At 38.1% G+C, this 27,776-nt stretch overlaps 1 protein-coding gene across 1 annotated transcript in view; it reads right to left on the bottom strand.

Moving 5' to 3' along the window:
• Window positions 1-15,603, bottom strand: part of LOC308642830 (olfactory receptor 14C36-like) — a gene marked incomplete at both ends in the record, with an annotated part of 33,392 nt that extends 17,789 nt beyond the window's left edge. Inside the window, one exon of the mRNA XM_081282199.1 lies at window positions 15,141-15,603. Within this exon, the coding sequence (XP_081138325.1) occupies window positions 15,141-15,603 (463 nt within the window). The remainder of the gene's footprint in view (window positions 1-15,140) is intronic.
• Between the last annotated feature and the right edge of the window lie 12,173 nt (window positions 15,604-27,776).

Here is a 27,776-nt window from a genome sequence, read left to right as displayed (position 1 = left end):
CATTTAAGTACATTTTTCAATTCATTTCTGACTTGTGGCTCCAGAATTTTTCCATATCTTTTACTTTACAATTTTAATGAAATTATTGGTAATTTCACTTTTTTCAGGTATAATTTTCTGTTTTGCTTTTACTCTTTCTTAGTATTTTCCTTTAGCTTTTTGAATGTATTTAAAACAATGGATATTAAATCTTTGTCTAGTAAATCTGGAGCTGGTGTCTTTAGTATTTGTAGATTCATATTGTTCCTTTAACTAGACACTTCCGTGTTTCTTTATGCGTTGTATGATCTTTTATTGACAAGGGGGATTTTTATAAGACATCAACTATATTCTGTCATTCAAGGCTGATTCTGTGTGTGCTAGAAACATCATTGATCTGAAGGCTCACTGAGAGGCATCTTTTCTCAGCCTGTTTCTTCCCTTCCCTGTGCATGTGTCTCCCCACAATCCTCCCAAAGTCATGGATGCTTTTATATGTCTTCACTTTTCTGTGATTCTTATCTATTCTTTTTCTTAGTGACTGAAGTTCTTAGTGACTGAATGTTCTTTTATGTTCTTTGGCCTAAAATATCTTGCCCCCACATACCTGCAGGTCTCCCTCTTTTGATCTTCCATTCCCATGGTGTCTGCCACAGAAATTGGCAATTTCCAACTTTGGGAAATAGTTTTGCTGCTATTGTCTTTGAAATATGAGTCAAGTGATACAGAAATAGCTACTATGATGTCCCACAGATAGGACAGACTGCAACAAATTCTGTCCTTTCCCTCCATCCCAAGGGAGGAAACTGAGATTATTACTACTTCCTCTTGTATGTCATGATGTATAAATGTGATAAATATTTAAAAGAAAAAAAAGAATATGAAAAGACTACAAATTTCCCTACTAACTGGATGTGAGTTTTTGAGGATTGGACATCCAGAGGGTTCATATGGGTCATTGAAGAGTGTCAACAGTTCTTAAAAGGCTATTTTAGCCAATCTATAGATTTTCAATATATCCATGGGGATTGATGGTTTGTTACTGCCTAGCCAACAATCATGCGGACTTCCTATAATTTTACCTAAAAGAGAATTTTCCTGGTGTTTATGTTGCCATAAAAGAATACCTAATTTTGTGTAATGTCTAAAGAAAGAAGAAGAGTTGTCTGACCATTTTGATGGCTGGAAAGTGCAAACATCATGGTACCACCACTGAATATGGGAAAACAATGGAGAATCAAAAAGAGAACTGGCCTTTTGAAGAAGGGGCACCACGTGAGCCAGGAGCCATGAGGACAGGGAGAAAATCCTTGGTCACACTTTGCAACAACCAGGTGTGACAGGAACAGATCTAGTCCTATCAGAGCTGCACTAGTCTCTCAGATGGTGCTGCTCCCGGGTGGAATCACTCCAGGCCTCATCACCTCAGGACTGTTCTTGTCCCATAATTTTTGTTGGTGCATTAGAGTGGCAAATAATGAGACTCATTGTTACATATTCATACCTGTGCACATATGACAATGTAATTCACCCCCATCGCTCCCCACTTTTCCACTTCCCCTGTCCTCCTCTCTCCACTGGACACTTTCTTATACTCTACTATCTCCCTGTGATTTCCTGAGGTCCACTCCACACTCATTTTTGTCCTTTCTAGCTTCCACATCTGAGATCATATATATGACCCTGGACTTTATGAGTTTGGCTTATTTTGCTCCATCTAATTTTCTCAAACTCCGTTCATTTTCCAACAGATGACATAATTTCATGCTTCTTTATGGCTGAGTAAAAAAAAATGTATATTACCACATACTCTGTTTCCATTCATCCAAGGACAGACATCTGGGCTGTTTGCATAGTTTGGCTAATGTGAATTGTGCTGCTATGAACATGGGTATGCATGTATCAGTACAGTATGCTGACTTTAATGATTTTGGGTAAGCACCACCCATACTGTTAAACTGGGGACCTTCTCTGGCACATAAAACCTTAAAGGAAATACTAAAAATACATTCAAAACAGAGCATTATTTGTTTTTAATTATAATATGGAAATGAATGAAAAGTAACAGCAATGTAGATGATATTTTATATGCACCAGTCAAACCCATCATCTTTCATTAAAAAAAACATTAAATTCCACACAAGAGTTTTACTTATGCATTATTGAATATTAAACAAGGGTCATTGTGGTGTGTAGCAGGTAAAGCAAGTGAATATGAAGAAGTTAACCTGAGACTGTAGTCTGAGCTTTGATTCTGCTTCCTGGTTGTTCCCACAACTTCCTGAAACACATCTTCTGAATGCAATATCTAAATGTTTTTTTTTCTGGAATTCATACATATATGTTTAAAGGAGCTGGAAGTTCAATTGAGATTGTACCTCTCTCAGTATTTGCCCTTAGTAATTCCTGGTGATGCCATTCTCGGGATAAAGAGAGATTGCTGTTCCAGTCCTGGGACACCGGGCATGTAGACGGCAGGCACTTTCTTCAAAGCCAAGACACACATTGTATTGGGCTCTGTATTCAACCACCTCTTATTTTTGCAGATTAATCTCCAATATGCTGTGTTGTGTTGTATGTGTGTGTGTGTGTTTGTCTGTATATGAGTCATTTGTCTGTATATGGTAGAATGTTTTACTGATGCTCGTGAGTTTCTTCCCTGTATACTTTTTTTATATTGGATGTCATCTGGTCTCATTTGGATATCAAGGTTTTATAGTCACATTTAATGTGTGAAGAAAGCTTTCAATTTACTGTCATGTGCAAAAACTCATCTAGTGCCTGTATTTTGAAGGAAAAGCATTTGATGAAGCTCTATCATTGCTGGAATGGAGCCATGGACTTAGGATGTGGGATACTTCTGGCTATCAGTCATCATTTTCAGTTGCTGTTTCTCCTGTTTACATTTGTTGTTGCACAGATGGATTTTTCCAATAAAAATATAGTTTACAAAAATGTGTTTGCCTGAATATTTTTGTAGTTTTCTTCTATGAATTATTATCTCTACTCTTTGGTTACATGTTTTCTTCATTTATTTTCCATCAGTCCTATAATTTTCCATTAGTCCTTTGTATTTTTGCAAAGGTAATATTTAATATAATTGCACATTCTTTAAGTGTATAAAATTCTGTCATTTGAAATATTTGATTTTTCCATATTTATTTCACTGTTTGAAAATATAAACATAAATGTCAAGTGGAATATATAGTTAACGATTGGGCCATATGTGAAAATAGAGTCCTGATCACTCAGGCACAGGAAGCCAGCCTGCTTAAGGCCAGCCTGTAGAGGGCACGACACCCAGCATTGGGCCTCACCTTCCTCTGCTCGCTGGGACCATGCTTTCTCACAGGAGTGCTCCAGGGGCTCCTACTTTTCTTTAGTTATTATTTTCTGCTCAGGAAGATTATGTGGGAAGACATTAGTTAAAATCACACTGAGCACCCAGAGTAGAATCTGCATAAAACTATTCAGTGTGATGATGGCTTCAGCTGCAGTGTCTGCACAGCAGAAGGTCCTCCATCAGTGACAGTTGAGGGGTGACCAACAGCATTTGCTGGGGGCCCCTTCCTGGCATTTGCATTTTTTGATATAAGATTTATAGAGACACTGTGCTTGCTCTTTTCTAAACACTGGGGCATGAACTGGTCACTTGGTCCTCTGGGTAAAATGAGAGGCCAAAGATAAGTGGTGACACCTATAAAATCAAGTAACCTGCACAGTCTCAAGTCACTGCTTAGAAACTTGCTCAGTGGAGATTTGGACAGTCAAGAGGGTCTAGGCCATTTTTTCATATACTTGTACATCATCTTCTGAGAAGTGTCTGTTCAGGTCCTTGGCCCATTTATTGATTGGGTTATTTGTTTTATCAGTGCTTAGCTGTTTGAGTTCCTTATATATCCTAGAGATTAGTGCTCTATCTGATGTGTGAGGGGTAAAAATTTTCTCCCAGGATGTAGGCTTTCTGTTCACCTCACAGATTGTTTCTTTTGCTGAGAAGAAACTTTTTAGTTTGATTCCATCCCATTTATTGATTCTTGGTTTTAATTCTTGTGCTATAGGTGTCTTATTAAGGAAGTTGGGTCCTAGTCTCGCATGATAGAGATTAGGATCTACTTTTTCTCCTATTAATTCCTAGGTCCTTGATCCATTTTTGAGTGAAGTTTTGTGCATGGTGAGAGATAGAGGTTTAATTTCATTTTGTTGCATATGGATATCCATTTTTCCCACCACCATTTGTTGAAGATGCTCTCTCTTTTCCAGTGCATGTTTTTGGCACCTTTGTCTAATATAGGATAATTGTAATTTTTGGTGTTAGTCTCTGTGTCCTCTATTCTGTACCATTGGTCTACCAGTCTGTTTTGGTGCCAATAGCATGTTCTTTTTTTTTTTTTTACTATGGCTCTATAGTATATTTGAAGGTCTGATATACCAATGCCACATGCTTCACTCTTCCTCCCAAGGATGGCTTTAGCTATTCTAGGTATCTTATTTTTCCAGATGAATTTTCTTATTGCTTTTTTTCTATTTCTATGAGGAATGCCATTGAGATTTTGATCAGATTTGCATTAAATCAGTTTAGTGCTTTTGGTAGTATGGTTGTTTTGATAATATTAATTCTGCCTATCCAAGAGCAAGGTAGATCTTTCCATCTTCTAAGGTCTTCTATGAGTTCTCTCCTTAGGGTTCTCTAGTTTTCATGGTATAGATATTTCACTTCTTTTGTTAAATTGATTCCCAAGTATCTTATTATTATTTTTTAGGTTATTGTGAATGAGATAGTTTTCGTCATTTCCTTCTCAGAGAATTTGTCACTGATTTACAGAAATGCCTTTGATTTATGGGTGTTGATTTTATATTCTTCTACTTTTCTGAATTCATTTACTAGTTCTAGAAGTTTTCTGGTGGAGCCACTTTGATGATTATAGCAGCACAATTCACAAAGGCTAAACTGTGCCAACCTAGATGCCCTTCAGTGGATGAATGGATAAAAAATGTGGCATATATACACAGTGGAATTTTACTCAGCATTCAAAGAGAATAAAATCATGGCATTTACAGGTAAATGGATGGTGTTGGAGAAGATAATTCTAAGTGAAGTTAGCCAATCTTCCCACCAAAATACCTAATGTTTTCTGTGATATAAGGAGGCTGACTCATAGTGGGTAGGGAGGGAGAGCATGGGAGGAATAGATGAACTGTAGATAGAGAAGAGGGGTCAGAGGGAAAGGGATGGGGCAGGGGAATGTCGAGGCCAATGCCAAGTGATTGCGCCCTCTTGTGTTCACCGTCAGGGTGTGCGCTTTCCCATGGAAAGGGGCAGCTCCTCATCCTTGTCAGTGGGTTGCGAGACCTTGGTTGATGCAAGTTTGAGAATATTCCGGGATAGGTCTTCTGCTTTTCTTCAAATTTTCTAGGCAAACCAATTCTAAATCATTTGAATTCAGGATACACATGCTCATCATTATTTATAAAATGACAGTGATGCAGAATGTGTATTATGTGACGTTAACATGGTCTGCTTAACAAAATAAACACCACAATGAATTAATTGACAGATATAATTCCTTAATTGCTTAAAATTTGAATCTAGTAAAAAAAGAGAATTAAAACAAATGGCTATCTGAAGATGGAAAATATCTATGTGTTAGCACATTCAAGTTAACCACAAAAGTTATGACTGATTAATGTAGAAATATATGAAGACATTATTTTCACTACTGTAACACTAGCAAGTGTGCATGTTCTTCTTTCTGACAATCAATGCAAACCCAGAGTGTTTACACTATCCCTATAGAAGAAAGGTACTTCCTTGTATCTCCTATTCCACACATGATCATTAACCATTTCCTGATTAACTTTGCTTTATTGAAGCCACTTGTTTTCAGGTCATGTGTGTCTCCATGCCATTTCCCAGATGTGTGCTGTAGGACAGGCTCAGGCAGCAAACACCTTCCCCTGACCTTAACAAAAACTTAATACAATGTGTTTCTTCCAAACCCTCTTAATAAGTCTTAATTCACAAACAGATGATTTTCAAATCCTGCCCTCCTTGCAGTCCCCACGTGCCTTCATATGACAACACACCTCAGTTTCAACAGAATTTCCAGGAAAGCTTAGCTATGGGAGACATCCCTCAAACTATCCTATAGTTTTTAAATCTTTTTGGTTTCTTAAAAACATAAATTTTAGGGATATAATCATATCTAAAAATTTCTCTTTCTCACAATCTCCAAGTTGGCTGTTATTTTATTCCTGCTCTGCATACTCTCACTCATTTGTGAAAGCTGAAAAGCATGTCTGAGGGAAGAAGAGAATGGGATGGTGTCATTAAAGAAATGGAAGGCCAGGGAAAGTGAGGACATAAAGAAGTGTCAGGGTGGCCACCCCACCAGGGAGAGGAGGGAACTGGGCACTGGCCCTGCTCTAGGGCAGTTGGAAGGTACTGGAGAGAGCAGGTGGGGCGAGATCTCAGAAGGACTGGAGAAGAGGAGGATGACATGCCCAGCACACAGGAAGGCCAAGGTCTAAGGAGGTTGCTCAGCTTTGATTGTCACATGTTTGAGAGGGGTATCACATTAACATGGTGTTCTGTCTAACACAGACACTACATCTCAACTAAAAAATAAAAATAAAAATGAGTCAAAATTAAATTTGAAGTTAAAAGCATTTATCTGTTTCATTTTCTTAGATCAACATATTCACTGCAATCTTTATATGCTAGACATTGTGTAGGTAGTTAAATTATAGCATGCATTAATATTAAAAATGATTTCCAAAAAGCAAATGAAATTCCAGTCATTTAAGAGAAATTTTTGCAACATGGGAAAAGATGTTAGTATAACAAATCAAAAGATCAAGTGTCTATTTTTTCATCTGACTTTTCATGAGTAGACTTCAAATTAACATGATAGTCTATATCAAAATCAGTGTTGAGATGCATGCAAAATCAAAGTTTCATATTGGTGTCATGAAATGGATTGATTCAAAAAGAATGAGGATTATGCAATGTGTTATAAATGGAATTTTTTATAGATTATTTAGAGGAAATTTTTCAGATTTTTAGAGAAAGAAGATAGAAAGGAGATGTCTTGGACCATGCATCATGAGACCAGCTGCTGGCCAGGATGGGCCACACTGATGATGCCAATGAGTGGCACCAGAAGTTTACACTAGACAGGAAATGATTAGTAAGGAGGAAGCATATTTTCTTCAACTTTAATTCTTTCTTCATATTCTTTAAAATATCTAAAGTCTACATTGATCAATAAAGTTACTCTTGTATACAACTATAATTTTGAAAAATTTCTCCTGGTAAAATATTGGAGATAAAAAGCAGATGCTATCTATTAAATTTATCTTCCTAAACTTAAGCAATTCAAACATTATGTTTACTTATGATGCAGATCTAAAGATGATGAAGGTCTCCATCTATATTTAACTTTCTTTCTGCACCAGGGATACATGTGACTGACAATAGTGGTTAAAAGATATCACACCACCCCAATCCAGAGTAAATAAAATAAAATTTTATTTCAAATATGCTATCAATTTTGCTATTATTATTTATCTGTGTATCTTTGCACATGCGCATGTGAATTCTATGTAACAGACAATGACAATGACAATTTCTCTTCTTCCTATTCTATTGGATGCATGCTCTTGCTCTATCTCACCTGCTTGTCCTGAAGTCTTCCTTGCTGAGTAGAAGTTTCAGGAAGATGCTTTCATGCCTGTTTCATAACTTCCCACAGATACCTTCACTTTGTACATTACTGGTCTGAACAGAGGTTGTAGTTCTTCTCCCCTGGCCTGTGGAAGGTGCATGAACTTAAGATTCTTTTCCTCATTCCAGGACTACTCCTCTGCTGCTCAGCATGCATTTCTTCATGCTGGTTTCCTGTAGTGCTTTGTGTCTCTACAAAGCTCCATTTTAAATTAATTAATATATACCAATTAAAATGAAGAAATGTATTCACAGAATATGGCAAGAATCTGCTACAAAATCTGAAGTGTCTGAATTGTGCATAACCTATAGGGACCTATCAAATGCTCTGAGCAGTGTCACTGGAAGGCACTGTCATTTCAGATATGTCTGGTTCTGCTGGAGCCTAGGGCTCAAGTGACTGAGAACTTTGCATGCCAGGTTGGACTTGCCACAGAGCCATCTCTTCTTCTCTTTCCCACTGAGAGTCAGAGGCTTCATGGCCACCTGATCAATGGGCTGCAGTAGCACACCCATGCAACTAGTAGGATGTCTTGAAAATTCAGAGAAGTTCTCTATCCAGCGTGACTCTTCAGTTGTAGAAGAGACAAGATAGAATGACTTATACTTCACATAATAGGGCAAATCTCATGACCCAGACCATGATATTTCAGCTGTTTTGCTGACATGTGAGACCCCTGAGCTTTTATTGTTTTTATCCAGTTTCTGACACACAAATTATTGCAAGCCAGCCAAGAGCAGTTTCTGCTTCTTGCTTGGTTTGTCCAATCAGTATTGCACAATCGACCCATTGCTACTCCTGGAGATGGTGCAGGTTGTCAAAGTCTCTGCTAAAAATCATGATGTAAGGCTAAAATGTGGATATGTACCTGATTAGGACACTGAGGGTGTGTTTTTGGACTTACCCGGTGAAAGAAGTGTGCTTCCAGTAGCCTGTACTAAATTATACTGGGAAAAATCAACTGCCCGTGTCAGAGAGCCCAAAAAGTTCTCATTATTTTATTTTTCTTGGTGCACAGTCACTCTGGGAGAAGACTGTAGTCTTTCCCAGATGGCTACCAACATTTAACAGTTCCTGTGCAGCTTTAGCAGGACTTCAATGGCTTTTTCTAATAAAACCCATCTTAAGATTCACTGGGAGTTAAGGTTTTCACCCTCGCTCAGTTGAGGAATGTGCTGGAAAGCTGGGACTCTGGGGTTTCATGGTTCCATGGAGACTTGTTCCCTCAGTCAGGGCTCATGATTGTGAGTTGGTACTGATGGGCGGATACTGACACAAGGACAGCAGGAGCCAACCTAACACAGGGCAGTGTTTCTGAGGTCAGAGTTTGTTGGGTGCAGCCTGTGAGTGAAGGTGGGTTCATTGACACAGCCTCCTGCTTCCCCGTGAGGATGCCACCCAGGTATATGAAGACACAAGGTGGATGGTACTTCTGCTGTGGCCGTGAGCTTGGCCATGTGTTTCCTGAAGTGACATGGAAAGTGGAACAGGGGATCCTCCCAGGGAGTCTCCCACATCACTGTTCAAGATGGCACTTATTTTTTTTTTTGCTTGCTCATAGTTAGCACCAAAAAGAAGAGAGTGAATGGCTCTTAGAGTGAATGGCTATTAGACATTAAGGAGCTCAGATATGATGGTTTTAAACCTGTTGACAATGACAAATGCTCCCCACAGATAAGAGACTATAGAGTTTTAGAAGAGGCTACAGAGAAACATGGACTTTGCATCCATTTGAAAAGAGCCTTCATCAATTGTGGTTAGCTAGCCTGTCAGTGAGATCCTGACAGTGTGCCCTGTGGACTCCTCCTTCAGACTTAAAACTAAGCAGTCATCCTGGAAATGACTACAGGCTGCCAAAGAGGAGAATTAAATCTGGACTCTGTAAAGGACATTGCAGAGCCAGTGTTCACTGTCATGCAGAGGGAAGCCTTCCCAGGTTCCTGGGACACCAGGCAGCCCCTGTCCAGCTGAAGTTGCCCATCACAGTTCCTTGGCTGATTGCTCTTTCTCATGTCTGAGTTCTTTGCTTTGCTGCCCTCCTCTTTAAGACTCTGGATGCATTACAGTGTTTTTACCAACTGGAGCTCTTCTTTCTTGTCACTCTTGTCATCTTATTCTTAATGTTCCTACTTTCTCCATGAAAAAGACACATGTGGTTTGATTTGACTCAGGATCTGCCTAAAACTGTCAAGCCAATGTTGTGCTGGTCCATATTTCTCTTTGAGTACCACCAAGATCCACTTGTTACTAAGATTTGGTGGTGATTTATTTATTTTCCTAACTGACTCCATTCAAACATGAGATAGCATTTTAGATGAAAATACCCCAAGTGGAAGGGACCAAAAATCCATGAGGCCCAGTAAGTAAAAGCCAGAATGGATTGTGACTGCTGAAATAAGATGTGGGCCTTTTGTAGACTTTAGCCATTGTGGGAGGCGATCCTTGCACTTGATTTGAGTAGCTCTCTGGCTGGGTGAGAGGCACTTAGACATAGCTGTGTCAGAGCTTTCCCCACCCTTCTCCAGGTCTGAGGGCTAGTCCATGCAGAGGCATGTCTGGCAACTGCCCTGAAGACCCAATCATCACCCCTGATGTTGGGATGCTTCCCCCTTTAATCTTTTTTTTCTTTTCTTTATTTTTTATTGAATGGAATTTTCCCCAGAATTTCTTGTTCCCCAATAAAAGTCCACTACCTGGTGTGTTCTCTCTCTCACTAGCCTCTTCAGTAAACCTCATTACCACATTCGATGGCTTGAGGCTGGAGCTGGGAGGAGCCATCCTGGAGCTGGTTTTAAAGGTAATTAGAGTCTTGTCTCTTTAATTTAAAACTTCCCAGCATTTTCTCACAACTCAAACCTTTTTTCATGAAGCTAGCGTGAGTCGCAGGATAGAAGCACTTCTCCAGATTTTCACAAAAATGGAGCTTAGGGAAGGACTGTGGATGTCAGTGTACAAAATTCAAATCTTCCATCTGAGAACCTCACAGTAACCTCATTAGTTGGAGTTTACTGCTTATCTTTAGTTCAGTTTGCTGATCTTTCTTCTTGAGGTCTCTCCACCTAGTAATACACCAGTGCTGAGAAGTGAGGCCCATACTGTGCTAATAGACAATTCCAAAGAGGTATTTTACCAAAAATAAATTATTTGCATTTCCACAGGGACTGGTATGTGGTCCCAGCCACTGAGAAAATGTTGCTTCCTGCTCCTGGGCCAGGCAGGGTTGTTTGCAGGGATTGCTTCTTACATTCACATCAACCCTTAAAACATGCAGGACTGATACTGTCTGCATTTTCCACTGTTATCATAAGAGATGTGACTAAGGTAGGATAAAAGCTCACTTCCAGTTTAAAAATCAACAATTTAACTTCTGAAAGGAAGTTCTGCACCCCACCTTTTATCCTAGATCCTATACAATTCCAAGTTTAAATAAGGCTTGCTAAATTGGGGGAAAGTGCTACTGATGCCCCAAACACCATAAAATATGCACCCTGATGAGTAGACTGAGCTGGACACATGTTAGTTTGACAGCACAAATCTGGACATGACACAGGATTCCTAAGATGGAAGAACATCCTGTCTTAATGGGAATCTTATGTCCTACAGAAGTCTGTGGCCTTTTGTGCCATTGCATTGGAACCAGTATCTTGAAATCAAAGTGGAAGCAATTTTCCTCATAGGAAATCCATTTTTTGTTGGTACATTAGAAAGGAACTTTTCTGTCTTTGAAGCAAGCATGATTGGCTGCTGGACCAGGTAGAGATGCACCACAGACTCTGATTCTACTTCTCTGCTTTTGGTGTGAATCTCTGATCTTTAAAATGTTGAACAACTATGTTTGCATCCATAAAATTACAAAAATTAGAAGAACATCTAAAACTTTGAATTGATCTTGATGTAATTATCGATCTGCACAGATGATTCAGCCAATACTGGTGCACATCTAATTGGTCCCTTCCATCCCTGGGTATATTCTACACTCCAGTTTTGCATCACCAGATGCACTAACAATCCACGGGGTCCTGTAAGTTCTTACTGAGAAAGCAGAATCAAAGGTCTGGGGCTGGGGCTCAGTGGAAGAGCGCTCGTCTAGCATGAGCGGAGGCCCTGGTTTCGATCCACAGGGCCACATATAAATAACGGTATTGAGTGCAACTACAATTCTAATAAATAAATAAATAAATAAATATTTAAAAAAAGAAAGAAAGCAGAATCAAAAAACCAGAGTAACTTGAGCATTTTCTAAGGAAACTCATAAGATCCAGTAAGTTGAGGCCCATTGTGAGCTCATCAGTTGTCAGTCTGCTCCTAGGAACTGGCTCATCAAGCCATGCTGCTGAGACTTCCCCCTTGCACCTAAGAGTCCAAACTCAGTACCTGTGCCTCCTTCATCTCCAGTCTGAGCCTTCACATAGCCAATTTCACCAAGTCACAATGACGTTACTTATCATTCTATTTTAAATCATTTAACGGTAGACTCCACTAAATCACATAGTTAGGAACTTCTTCCATATCCATGTCTGTAAAGGTGATATTGTCTCTTGATGCAGATAATTTAATAAATAACATGATCACATGTGACTACCTGCTGACTTGTGAGGTAAGACAGCATGTTTCTTAAGAAGTAGTAAATTGATAATGAATCATTAACGCCCATCCGTATTTAATGCATAGTGATGCAAGGCTATTGACAGTGAACTAAAAGAATTTTAAAGGAGTTGCCCTGAGAAATGCTATGTTTTTGTTTTTAATTCACAGGCCATGTATATGAGAGAGAAATGATTTTTAAAAAGATTAATTTAAAAGTGAAAATCTTTTCATTAACATTGATTATTTTAATATCAGATTTAACCTAGGTATTAAATGAAGCAATAAAGTATAAGCTGTTTAATATACCTGAGAAAACTCTGATACAGATTTAGATATGTACACACAAATGTTTTATTCTGTTAAAATTAACATAACTAGGTTGAAATATGATGTGCAGATACTGAAATTGGAATTCATATTTCATGGCATGGTCCCTTTTCAGAACATTAGACTGAATTTGAGCACAAAATAATATTTCATATTTTCATCTTCTTTAATGTATTCTGAATAGTTTTGTAATCCCAGAGAATAACCACAGAAAATAGATTAAAACAATACCTTATTTTATGTGTGAAAGAAATATCTTAATAATTAGCTGCTGCTATTATCTATTTTTAATTGATGTTCTCCTTTTTTTGTTCTCAGGAAGTTATCTTCAGGGCTTTGAATAATTTGAAATCAGATATGGGATTCCATATAGTCTTTGTACCAATATTTAGTTATTTGCATCTCCTCTGCAACCAAGATTTTTGGGTATAAAACATCTTAAAACACAAGTTAAAAATCTAATGACTTTCACCAAGATGGATGTATCTCAATAGGACTGGTGTATGCTATTTACTTTTTCCCAACTTTATATATTAAAGTTAAACTTAATTTGCTTGTCACCTCAAATCATGCAACATTTTGAATGCCACTCATTAGGATTCATGGTTATAGTTGGCGAGGAAATGCATGAAAAGTTGGAGGTCGCAGAATTCATCTGTGGTGCTCTGAAGGTCATTCTGCTCTAGCAAGGATATTGTAGCAGTGATACCCAGTCCTCATGGACACAGTGGATGGAGCCTGTGTTTTGGTTGGAACATGTGACAGCAGTTCAAGGCTTCCTGCTGATTATCTGGGTGCTCATTGATTCCCACTACAAGTATTCCCTTGTCTGCAAACATTAAGAGATGCTGTTATTCATTAATCACCTATATTTAGACTTCTGTGTTTTCCTAGGTAATATGTACATTTATATTTTTGTCCATTATTTTCTTATTAGTGAACTGGTAAAAAAAAAAAAAAAAAACTGTTCTCAGAATTTGAAGTTTGATGCATTGCCTGCAATTTGTATGAACTGTTTTCTTCTTATTTTGTTATATTAAAATTTCTAGATACATTGACAGTGAGAATATGTGAGTTGCAATTAATAAGTAGCAAAACACATACCAGTTAGGCCACCAAAATATGAAACAGATAACCTGTGTGAGAGGATGAAAGCCTGCAAAAGGCATTAAAGGACAGGTGCAGATACAGGCTTACATTACATACTTACAGTTGACATAGGGAAGACACTTAGGTCAGATTATTATTGTCTGTCATTTCATTATTATAAGACATGACAGATATCTTAAATATTACATTAAGTTTCATGAGGGAGACAACCATCTGAATGCTCACTTGCAACTTAGCCCCAGGGTTTGGTCCCCATCTCTGGGTCAATCATGAACATAAAAAGACTGGCATCCAACACGGCCTAGGAAGGCAATGTGGCTTCCCCAGGGGATGGATTTGACTGTCAGGACACAGGGGTTGGTAACCATGGCCCTCTGTTTACTTCATGGACAAGGATTATCCTATTTTTCTATGTTCCAGAAGGAGAGAAATGTTACTATGATTCCCTCTACACTTTGGGTTATAACTTCTTTAGGATTTGATTTTTGTGTATTTCCAATGTATTTAAATTGACACAATTGTGTACCAGAGACCTTCCAGATTTATTTCACACATCACTAAATGAGATCACAAAATATGATCAAATGATATCAGGTTGTTCTCATGATTGATTTGTAAGGTTTGCATCTGTGACTTTACTTGATAGAAGAACTACAAAGTATTTGGTGAATCATAAACAGATATAATCTCAAATGATTATAGCACACAACTTGAATTATATTCATTAATTAAAGATGCATTTGCTAACATTATACATTTTATGAAGAATAAATAGAAATGATGGTAAAAAAATTGAAACAAAAATTATTTTACAAGTTGAAGAACCCAGGACCCAATAAGGTGACATTAGAGTAAGCAGTATGACTTCTGAACCCCAGCTATGAAGAGCATGATCTCTAATTAAGAACCTCAAACAGTAAAATAAGAATAGTACTGAAAAGCATCTTTATCATTTCCCTGAGAACAACTGTCTTCCCATTAATCTCCTCACAGAGTCCTTTACCTGTGTGTTCCTGAGACTGTAGAGGAGAGGATTCAGGAAGGGAGGAACCATGGTGTAAAAGGCAGAGAGAACCATGTCCTGGAGGGTGTCAGAGGTTGCTGAGGACCTCAGGTACACACCTGTGATAGGAAGACGGACACCACAAGGATGTGAGGGGTGCAGGTGGAGAAGGCCTTCCCTGGGGCTCTGGTGGGAAATTTCAGCACAGCAGAAAATATGCGAAAATATGACACGACAATAAGAAGGAAGCAACCACCACAAATGACCACAGCAGAGACAAGAATAAGGACCTTGTTGCTGGTGGTGTCAGAGCAGGAGAGCCTCAGCAGAGAGGGGACATCACAGAAGAACTGATGGACCACATTTGACTGGCAGAAGGACAGCCGAAATGTGTTCCCTGTGTGCACCTGCATACAGCAGACCACTGAGCAGGGAAGCCAGGGTCATGCGGACACAAAATTGAGGGTTCATGATGAGGGGGTACTGGAGGGGCTGGCAGATGGCCACATAGCGGTCCCAGGCCATGATGGTGAGAAACAGAAATTCAACACTTGCACAAAAAATGACCAGGAAGATCTGGGTTGCACAACCAGCCACTGAAATGGCCCTGTTGCCAGTGAGAGAGTTGACACAGGCATTGGGGACAGTGATGGAAATGAAGCACATGTCCAAGATGGACAGATTCCTGAGGAAGAAGTACATGGGTGTGTGCAGGTTCTGGTCAGCAGTGGTGACAGTGACGATGAGAAGGTTCCCTAACAAGGTACCCAGGTAGGTCATTGGGAATACTGTGAAATAGAGGAAACTCAGATCCCAGCCATCAGGAGAGCCCAGGAGGAGAAATTCAGTTACCATGGTGGAATTATCCATTTATTGAAAATTCAGGTTGACTGGGATGATAAAGAGATAAAAGTGGAAAGAAAACAGAGTTAATGCAATTATTTTATATATTCGTATGCACCATGTTTACTTGTATTTTGCAGTTGCTTTCCCTGTAGAGGAAAGTCACTCTTGTTTTTCTCAAATGTTTACTCATTTCTGAGCAGAGTGCACCTCCACACCAGTTCAGGTGTGGAGGTCTGCAGCACAGGGTCTGGGCGTGACATGCAAGGCTTGTCCTCAGGTTCTCATCAGGCCTCCCCTCACCTACTGAAACTCCATGCAGAGCATGTGACAATGTGGTTTTTTTAAATGATCTATAATATAGTTACATTCACTCTCTTCCATGAATATAATTGCAACATTATTTTGCCATTTTTCCACACTAAATAATTCAAAGTATTATTAATAATTCCAATTTTAATTAATTTTCAAATATTTTTAAATAGGAAACTATTCATAATATAGGAGTATTTATCTCCATGAACACGAAAATTTTTACTCACGAGGAAAGCCTCTCAAGAATTCAAACTTTTCCATACCAGGCTGCAGGTCCAGTGCTGTGGTAAAATGAGGGGATCTAACTGGACTAGACCTAGACTCTCCTGCCATCCCCCACTCTCCCTGCTGCTCCTCAGGATGGGGTGATACTGTATGCAGGCCACAGAATCTCAGATAGGAATATGTTCCTTTTCCCACTGGGACTCTTTTTCTCTCCAACAGATCAGTGTGAGTTGTTTAAAGCTCCAGATTCTAGCCCAGATGACATTCTTTTAAACTTTTATTTTTTGCCTTAATGTGTTTTTACTCTGTGTTCAGAACCATGAAGTTGAAGATTCCTTTGTCTAGACAATAATTTATCATTTTCTTGTTGACACCTTCCATTTTAATCCTTTCCTCCAAATGTCATGATTATACAAAGTGATCCTGGCTGTCTACCCTAAAAGGAAGATTTTACTCATACTTATAGCACTTCTGAAGCATCTCAGACTGGTTCAATCCCAAATCACCAAAATTGTCATTTCTTCAGCCCTCTGAAAACCTGGGTCCACCTCAGCACTTTGCCAGATTAACCACACTCACCCTTAGAAAAGTGATCTCCCTCATGAGTTTGTCTGGCCTTTACTTAAAATTTGTGTCCTCCAGTGTCAAGGGTGTGTGTCTAGACACAGGTATGTTGGTGTTAATTTCACAGTTAATTTCAAGGACCCCTACTCAGTCTAGCTGCAATCTCTTGCTAGCCCTATTCCCCATTTCTCACTGACACAACCTGAATCTCACACCTCAGTGACCCCCTTGTTCACAGCATGCCCTACAACTTGCTGACTGAGGCCCTTTTCTACTGTGACATAATGATTCCCCTTTCCCATTACTACGTACTCAGCTTTAAAGGAGGCTCAAATGCAACTTTTCCTCAGAAACCCTCTTCATAGCTTCTAATTATTCTTCTATTTCTCTGTAATATTAGAAATCGACATGTTATTCTACCTTTCAGTAAATCAGGATGCATTTATCCCCCAAATTACTGTTGCAAATTCCTTGATTTTTGGCCATGTATTGCTCAATATTTTTATTCTCTTTGTAGCAAGTGCATGACTTCATGCATAATAGTTAATAAAAAATGCAATGTAGCATAATAATCTATCTGCTAACATGAACTAACTTTTTATTTGACTTTTTTAAAAATGAGTAATTCCTAAATTGGTGAAGCCCTTTCTTCACATCTATAAGAAATACAGTGTACCTTCTTTTGAAATAACTCACCCTTGCCTGTGAGCATAAGATCTTTTCAAATTAGGTAATCTTTCCAAAATTATTTATTAATGATTCATAACATGGCAAAATCTGCTATAGATACTGGGTTTTACTAAAAGAAGTAAATTATCATCTTTAAAACATAATTTGAGTGCTGTGAAGGAAAAATAAAGTGGTACATATGTAAAAAGTCAAATAAACATGAATTTTTGAAAGTGATATGAGACTAATCAGGTTTCTCTATGGAAATCTGCCAGGTTTTTCACCTTTTATCCTGGATTCTGGGATCTCCAGGAGTTTTTGTTGACCACCGCAAAACATCCTGTCACATACAGATGGGATATAAACATGGGTTTAAATCTAAAAGTTGCATAGAACTATAGAGACATTTTCTTTCTTTTTAAAAATGTTTTAATTTTTTGTGTATGTGGAGCTGAGTGTTGAACCCAGAGTCTGGTGCATGCGAGGCCAGCACTCCATCAACTGTGATATGTCCCTAGTGCTCTTTCTTTACTATAGTTTTTAACACAAAACCACTTCCTGCTTTTCTTTCTCCAATAGAACTTAGAAAATTCTCCACAACTAGTTTGAATTATATGAACTTACTTCATTTCCTCTTTTCCTTGTGTGATTTTGTTATAGTTTGATAACTTCTTCAGAATTCAACTTGCTTTTTTCATATGCTAGTCAATATTAGGAAACTTCCAATTATGGAGAATTGATGTAAAGTCATTTATAAATACAATAAGATAAATGTTCAAAGCACCACCTATTTTCACATAGGCCCTGACACAATTTCAGTAGATTCTAAAGATATGGTGACTTTTTGAACCTGGATTTTTAAAATAAAAATATGGCTTTAAATTGCATAGACTGGCCTTAAAATTTTAGTATGGTTCAGTATGACATCCTCATTTAAGGGGCAAAAAATACCTATAGAAAATTCCCTCTTAAAGACAATAAGATGAAGGTATAAATAACAGAAAGGGTTGGTAGAAGTGAGAGTCAGGACAGTGTGTGTGAGGAAAAGCTAGCATGTTTCAACTCCAGGAACATAAAGTGGAACTGCCCAGGTGGTTTCTCTGGAAGTGAAAAGCCAGGAGTTTTTTTTTATTTTTTTGCAATTATCTTGATAGTGTTTTAAATAATTAAGTATATGATAAATAGATCATTTCAAAACTGCTAAAAATTATTTGGTTTGAAAGATCCAATAATTAATTATTTCTAAAATACATTTCCCATGTTAGGAAATTGATTAGTGTCTTTGTAAACCATTGAGGAATGCTGAGGTACATATAATCTGAAAATCAAAATATACTTCCAAAATGATGCACAACTTGATACTTATATTGATACCACTAGACACACACATCCTTATAGTCATACTTAATACATACTCAGTAAAATGTTAAGAATACAATTGAAAATTTGGGCACAGTGACACATGCTTGTAATCCAGCAGCTCAGGAGGCTGAAAGAGGAGGATGGTAAATTCAAAGCTAGCCTCCCAACTTGTCAAGACTGTATCTCAGAATAAATAATCAAATGTGCTGCGATATGGCTCAGTGGTTAAGTACCCCTGGGTTCAATCCCTGAAACCCAAAAAACAAAAAGTATCAAACTGAAAATATGAAAAAATGTATTTGTGATCAAAATAAAGGGGTGAGATTCATGTTCAAGATATTCCAATGAAAATTCTATTCTACATTAAATATCTTATTTCCCACAGATATTGACATATGTGCATGTTTATCAGTTGTATAAAAACATTCCTGTCTACCTACGTATCCAATACCATATTTTGCATTTTGTTCTTGTTTTGTTAATGTGAATGTGTTTATTTTTCTCTGGAATTTTGAGAATTTTGCAAGTATATTATAAGTAATAGTAATCTGAAGAAAAGAATTTTAAACTATCCAGAATCAGCATAAAAATTTTTCACACACTATACTAGCATATACAGTACAGACCTCCCCAAGGTCCCTTTTTATTGCAGCAGTGGCAATCACCCCAAAAACCAGTGCAGTTTTAAGGACACTCCGTGCTTGCTGTGTTCTTCTCAGAATTAAGAATCCTTTTCCTGTTCTAGCTGACTCTTTGGATGACACTGTAATTTTCTGAACAGAATAAAAGTGAAGCTCAGATGCATTTAAATTCTAACTGCTTATTACTTACTCCTGAGTCTCACTTGTTGTCAACATGGAACAGAACCGTGTTTCCCCTTGCTTCTCCAATCAATGGTGTCTGCAGCCAGGGTGAATCTGTCCAGTCAGCCTAGTGCCATGTCGGATGTGAGGAGCTCAGTCACCTCTGCTTTATGTGAACCTGGTGCCTGGCCAGTGTGAGCTGGGCCCCCAGGAGCCCAGAGCTCAGCCTGCAGAGACAATAAGAGGCCTGAGCATACCACCAGGCAGCAGCAACTCCAGAGCCCAGAAGAGAGGACCTGGCCACGTGCCAGCATGGACAGTGGAACTGCTCTGCCACACATGACAGTAAGTCATTACTTAGAAGTGAGTAACACTGAAAAAATTGATGGCTCTCCCTGTGTGTTTTCAACTCTCACTTGTAAATCAGAAACATCTCACACTATCTGCAGTTCAGCAGAAAAATTTCTTATCATTGACATGAAATTCACGTGACAAAAAGTTTACCTTTGTGACAGTTCATGCTTATAAATGTAGTGATATTTACTACATTACCAAGTTGTAGAACATCCAACTAAACTTGTTTCCAGATACTTTTATTACTTCAAATGAACCATCTAATCTGTTACACATGGTCTTTCAGACACTAGAAAACTCTAAGTATATTTTGTACCTTTGAAATTATATATTTTTAAAATTTCATATAAATAAAATCATTCAATATACGTTCTGACTTGACTTACTATAATTTTTTCAAAATCAGTCCACCTTGTACAGGCATCATATGTTCATTCCTTAGGATGAATGTCATTCTGTTACATGTATATTCCACAGATCTTTAAATCAGCACATCCATCTGTAGACTTATTTCTCCTTAGTCTGGTAATATAATGTGGCTGATTTATTGTTTATCATAATTTTGTCCATTTGGTCATCTCTGGTATACACTCTGCACTCTATTTGATTATGATGAATAACTGTGTCAGATATGCATTGCTGTGACCAAAATACGTGGTTTAAAAAAAAACATGCACAATAAACAAAAACTAACTCCAATTTGGGAAATCATATTGTCTCAGGTGTTCAGAGATTTAGTCTATTTTCATCCAATTTCATGACTTTGTGCCCATAGTGGGGGCACACTGAGGACCACCACAGCAGAGGGAAGATGCTCAGAATATGGCTCCAAGTAGGCAAAGATAGGGAAGGGGAAAGAGGGTTAGCGTTAGGGTTAGGGTTAGAGGAAAGCGATCAGGGATTAACCCCAGTGGGTCACCTCCTTCAGCAATGTCCCAAATGCCTAAAGCAAACACCCAGTCAATTCGTTCAAATGAAGATGGATTGATTAGGTTGCAGCTCTCATAATTCAACCATTCTACCTTTGAAAATTCCTGCCTGATAGGAAGGGCAGCAGAATAAAATAGACACTAGTATTGCTGAATGTATATACATGTCTGTATAACCAATGTGATTCTGCAACCTGTACACTTAGAAAAATGAGATATTATACCCCATTTGATTAAAAAAATCAAGGTTTTATATCTCTGATAAAAACACGCAGGAATGCAAATTAAAAAAGAAATAAAAAAGAATAAAAAATTCCTGCCTCAATTCAGGAACTTTTTGACACACCTCACATCCCATTCATAATGTTTCAACCCCAGATCTCCAAAACTCATGTCCATTTCACAATGCAAACTAAATTTAGTCCATCTCCAAGTGTCTGATAGTCTAATAAATTCCAGCTTTATCCTAAAATTTGAGACAAAAATCTCACCTAAAATTGAAGGTAAAATCTTGGTTGTGAGCCCCCATGAAAATCAAAAGCAAGTTACATGCATCAATATTCACTGTAGAACATAAGCCTTCTTATTCCAAAAGGATTTAGTAGGGCTGTGGAAAGAATGGATGGTGTAGAGGAAAAATAAAACCATCTGAGAAAACAACTCCATCTGTAATTCCTCATGTAGCAGCTAGGACTCTTGACTGTAAGACACTATTTCCAAAAGAACTGGGTAATTCCTGCCCTTTGGCCTTGCCAGTTGCAGAACACAGGGGCTGGGGCTCTCTTTGCCTTTCCTTGGCAGAGAGTTTATGCTATTGGTAACTATTAATTTCTTGGGATTCCATGCCAACTTTGTCTTCACATTCACAGCTTCACCTGTTCACCCTGGGGAGCCTTCAGGGCCTCAGACTATGCTACAGTTCACTTGGGCTACCAAGCCTTTCTTTGAATGGATGGTGGAAGGCATCATGACCCATTAATTTGGGCACTCTAAATTCCTTGAGAGATGGCAAAATGTAAATGATGCTAAAGTCTGATGTCACCTCACAACATAGTTGGGTCCCCCAAATTAATACAATGGTGGTTTCTGAATGTCTTCCTTGCTTAGCATGGTAAAACAACTTCCTGTGCCCTCTGTGCAAGCAGGGTGGCCACAAGACACTTCTCAAGGGAATTTTCCTTTCTACATCCTTGAGTGTGCAATAGGTATGGTCCTACAAATTTATTAGATGCTCTCAGCTCCTTTCCTATTGAAGAGGTATGAACTACTTAGCCACTCTTTAGGGCCTGCCATCTGTTTATAACCACTCATTCTTTGGACCCAGTTTTTAAAATGATCTCTTTAAAACTCTGATCAAATCTGGCTTTTAACTCTACTGATACAAACAACTGTATTCTTGCCATTGATATAGTATTCTAAAAGCATTCAACATAAATATCCTAACGACTTTATGAAGCTGGGAAAAATCTGATGGTTCTGGCATAATATTCTCAGTCAGGAATATTATCTTAAAAGTCTCTATAGAATAAGTTACTACATTGCCTTGTTGATTGCTAAACTTTCATCATACTTCTAACTCTGTACTGGGCTAAGTTTTTGTCTTTTGTAGCTTTCATCCCACAGACTCTGAGAGAGATAACCTTGGGTGATGGTGATGTGTATCAGGTTTGTGATTGCCTCATGGTTGTGGTGTGCTGCTGCATTGGGAACCCCCTGAGCAAATACACAGTTGAAGATCCCCCAGTTGCTATGATGACACCTGGCCTGTGAAAAATCAGGCCAAAGGCTCAGAGTTATCAGTCTGAACCTTGAAACTGAGATAATATCTCCCAAGGATAGGGGATTCTGTACACAGAAAGATAACAAAAACCACAATGTCTCATTGGTGGTGGGAGCTTCACACCTGCCTGCTTTGTTGAAACTTTCCCACAAATAACCTTTTGGTGACAAAACCTATAAAATAAATGTGCTGAGCCAGCTCTGGGTCACTAATCTCAATCAGAGATGAATGTCCCACCTGATCCTGGCATTATCTAAAGGTTTTTGTGTATTTTTTTAAATCTCTGGTAATCCCTGTCTGGTATCTGAATTAATGTCTATGCAGGTGGCAGGACATATTCTCACAAAAGGCTCTAACAAGTACTCTTAAATATTGTGTCCTTATAGGAGTAAACCTAATATTTTATGAAAACTGGATATCTAAAGAGACCTAATATTTCAGAAAAGCTGGCTATCCAAAATATATCTTTGACATAATTGATATTACTATAAAAAATACATTACTAGGCTCATGACAATATACAAAGTAATTGTTTTGCCAACTTCTGCATATGTTCCATATCACACCAATTGAAAGGGCTTTTCATTATTTGACACACAATGTGAGTTATAATGAAGTCCTTATATCAATATTTCTTTCTTCATCTCCTTTGACTCAAGGTCTTTCAAATAAAATATAAGTGAAATATCCAAAAATGTACCCCAAAGGACACCTCTCAATAGTACTGGTGGTTGAAATTAAATTTCTTTCCAAAGAAATTTATCTGTGAAATTTAAACTTCATTTATGTGGCCACCTCAACTCATTAAAAACTCATAAATTTAGATTCAGTAAACCATAATTGAAGAGGAAATGCATGTAAAGGTGAAGTTTGCAGAATTTATCTGGGGTTCTCCAAAGGTTCTTTGCTCTAGCAGGAAACATTGGAGAAGTGAGAACCAAAAGCCATGGACATAGTTTGGGTGGAGCCTCAACTGTGGTGGATCATGTCAGAGTAAGTCAAGCCTTCCGCATCAGGCAGCCCTGAGGTGCTCATTGGCTTCTACTGCAAGTATCCCCTGGTCTGAAAACTTAAGAAATGCCTTTATTAATAATCACATATATTTAGGCTTTCATATTTTCCTAGGTAATAAATACATTTTTTTATTTTCCTCCCCATTTTCCTATTAGTGTATTGGTGAACAAAATTGATTGTTTAGATTTTGCAATTGAATATGCTGACTGTTTTTGTGTAAGTATTTTTTCCTCATTTTGTTATATCAGTACTCCTAGGTAACTTGATATTGAGCCTATGTCAGTCATACATATAGGCTTTTATATTGCCCTAGGTAATAAATTCATTTTTATTTTTAATCCACATTTTCCTATTAGTGTTTTGGTGAACAAAATTGATTGTTTAGAATTTGGAATTGAATACACTGATTGTTTTTTGGTATAAATATTTTATTCTCATTTTGTTATATTAGTACTCCTAGGTAACTTGATATTGAGCCTATGTCAGTCATAATTAACAATTAACAAAGCACATGCCAATGAGGACATTAAAATGTTTGGAGAGAAATAACTCATGTGAGATGATGAGCTGCCACAAACTGGGCACAGGGGTGCACACCTGCCATCCCACACATGAGGAGGCTGATGAACATTGATCACAGGTTTGAAGCCAGCCTCAGAAACTCCTGGAGTCCCTAAGCAACTTAGCAAGACCCTATTTTCTGTGATACAATGTGGCACATTAGAAATAAATCAATGGGTGAGTCTTGAAGTAGGACATTATGTTTATTAGATGGTGGGTAGGAATGGCAAATAGATAGTGGGCTCTGCATCCTTCAACCTTTTGCAGAAGGTAGGGTACATTTTTATAGCCCCAAACTACAAGATACCAATAAGTAAAAACCATAGTAACATGGGGAGTGGGTCAGAATTACCCAGAGTACAGTAAGCAGCCCAAGAAAAATAGGAATTAAAATGAGAACAACTTACATATGTAGTTCCTAATAATACACTGAGAAAGAATAATTGAAACATTTTTTAGCCTTATATGTTGCCATACAGGGTGTGCTTGGCAGAAAGTGGATTACATATGCAGGGTTTTCTCATGTGAGAAGCATTTCTCATATGCAATGGAGTCACAGCGTAAAATGGAGTTTGTCTGGTCAAAGCATATATAATTTGTCCCACAACAAAAACAGAAAAAAAAGGTTTAGGGATGCAGCCTTGGTTCAGTCCTGATAAATACAACAACAGCAACAACCAAAAAGATGGCCAGAAATGCTCCTAGAGGTTTACTTTACAAAAAAAAAAAAAAACCTGAGAGAAATTTTCAAGTTTACACAGGTCATACAGTGAGGCCAGACAATTCCTGGCCACTTTTTCATAGTGATCAGGTATGACTCATTATCATAGTTTTTACAGAAGTACCATGTGTTGGAGGAAAACCCTTAGAAAGCTGATCTGCAACTCAGCCCGGAGTTTGTGTCCCCCAAACTAGACCACTCATAGACTTAATAAAAGATTGGCAGCCATAATAGCCAGGGGAGCCCAAGGTGCTCTTCCACAGTGGATGGATTGTGCTGTGGGTTCATGATGGATGTAACCTTTGCTCTCTCTTTTCTTCATGTCAAAGGAGTATCTTCCTTTCTCTGTATATGTTAAATGGAGAAAAGTATCATTGTGATTCTCTCTACATTTATTATTATAAAGCCTTAACGATTTGATTTTCATATATTTTCAAAAATTGACACAATTTTGTATCACAGTTTGATAGCAGATTATGTAACTGTACATTATCTTCATGTTTTATTTGTAAAGATTTTCTCTGTGACAGTACCTGATGAAACTTTAATGTATATCACCAGAAATGATTGAAGAAAATATATTGTATCATATTTATATATTAAAATGGATTGAAAAAATTAAGGTTTTATGAAGGATCCATGGTAAATAACAAAGAAAATATGCTATAAAATAACTGAGATTCTAGTAAGGAGATAATAGGGTAGGCAGGGTAACATGTGAAGCCCATATTAAAAAAGTATTTGACCTCATTTAACTCCACTCAGTGAAATGAGGATAATGCTGAAAAGTATCTTTATCATTTCCCTGAGAACAACTATCTTTGCATCACTCTCTCACAGTTTCCTTTACCTGTTTGTACCGGATTCTTCATGTAAGGTGATTCAAGAAGAGAGAAATATGGTGTAAAAGGCAGAGACCAGTGTCCTGGACTGTCAGAGGTCACTGAAAGCCATCTGTAGACGCACATGATAGGACTGAGGAAAACTGAAACCACAAGGATATGAGGGGTGCAGGTGGAGCAGCCCTCCCCGACCTTCTATGGGAAATTTCAGCACAAAAGAAAATATGTGAATATATGACATGGCAATAAGAGTAAAGCAACCACCACCCACTGCCGCAGTAGAGACAAGAAGGACCATGTTGCTGGTAATGTCAGAGCAGGAGAGCCTCAGCAGAGAGGAGATTTCACAGAAGAACTGGTGGACCACATTTGACTGGCAGAAGGACAGCCTGAATGTGTTCCCTGTGCACACCTGCATACAGCAGACCACTGAGCAGGGAAGCCAGGGTCATGCAGAAACAAAACTGAGGGTTCATGATGAGGGGGTATTGGAGGGGCTGGCAGATGTCTACATAGCGGTCCCAGGCCAAGATGGAGAGAAACAGAAGTTCAACACATGTACAGAAAATTACCAAGAAGATCTGGGTTGCACAACCAGCCACTGAAATATCCCTATTGGCACTGAGAGAGTTGATACAGGCATTGGGGACATTGATGGAAATAGTTTCCCTAACAAGATACCCAGGTTGGTCAATGGGAATACTGTAAAATAAATGAAACTCAGATTACAGATATCAGGAGAGCCCAGTGGGAGAAATTCAGCAACCATGGTGGCATTAGCCATTTAGTGGAAATTCTAGTTGTCTGTGAAGATAAAGAGACAAGAGATGGGAAGCCAAAATATGATTAATACAAATACCTGGTCCTGGGTCTATAGCTCAGTGGTAGAGCACTTGGATAGCATGTGTGAGTCACTGAGATCGATTCTTAGCATGTACATAAATTAAAAAAATAAATAAATAAAATATTAATGTTCATGGATAACTGAATATATATTTGAAAAATAATACAGTTAGTTTACACATTCATGTCCAACATGTTTTTTTTTTTTGTACTTTTCAGTAGCTTTCCCTGCAGAGGAAGGTCACTCTTGGTTTTCTGATTTGTTTACTCATTTCTGAGCAGAGTGTACCTCCAAGTGCAGGTGTGGAGGTCTGCAGCCCAGGGTCTGGGTGTGACCTGCAGAACTTGTCCTCACCTCCCCATCAGGCCTCCCTGACTTCCTGAGACTCCCCACTGAGCACTTCTAGAGTGGCCTACTTCCTCTTCTCCATGACCATGTGGGTCACCATGCATTTCTTTTGTTCTCCATTTTAGTCACCTTCATTTTATTTCATTAATGTTACTGTCCAAAGTATTTTCTCATTTTTTTTCTACATAGATAATTCAAATAAAAATTTTTAAAAATTGTTTTATGTAATAAATGATTCATAATGTTGGAGTATTTATTCTCATGAACATGAAAAAAAATTCTCATGAGGAAAGTTATCCACCAAACTTTCCCATTCCAAGATCTCAGCTCTGGTGTTACAGTAAACTGAGGTGACCTGACTGCACCTGGCTTCTCTGCAGTCCCCTACTCTCCCTGCTGCTCCCCAGGACATGAGTGGTGCTGTCTCATGGTCACACACCATCAGACAGGCACCTGTTCCTATTCCCACAGGGACTCTATTTTCTTCTTCAACAGATCAGAGTAAGGTCCTCATAGCCTCCAGATGACATTGTCCTAAACTTCTACTTTTACCCTGTTGTGTTTTTATTTCATGTTCAGCACCATGAAGTTAAAGATTACTCTGTCTAAAAATTAATTTGCCTTACTCTTCTTGACATCTTCTATTATATTTCTTTCTTTATTTTTATTTTCAATATTTTTATTTTGTTTATTCCTTTTTATGTGTTGCTGAGATTGAACCCAGTGCCTCACATGTGCAAGGCAAGCACTCTGTCACTGAATCACAACCCCATTCCTATATTTCTTTCTTCACAATATCATGATTATACAAAAAGATACTGAACAAATACACTGAAAGAAAGATTTTGCTCATAGTTCAACACTTCTGT

This window comes from Spermophilus citellus, assembly GCF_964194105.1.
Source record: "Spermophilus citellus genome assembly, chromosome: 1".
In the NCBI taxonomy this organism is placed as follows: Eukaryota; Metazoa; Chordata; class Mammalia; order Rodentia; family Sciuridae; genus Spermophilus; species Spermophilus citellus.
This window is presented reverse-complemented; position numbering and strand designations above follow the sequence as displayed.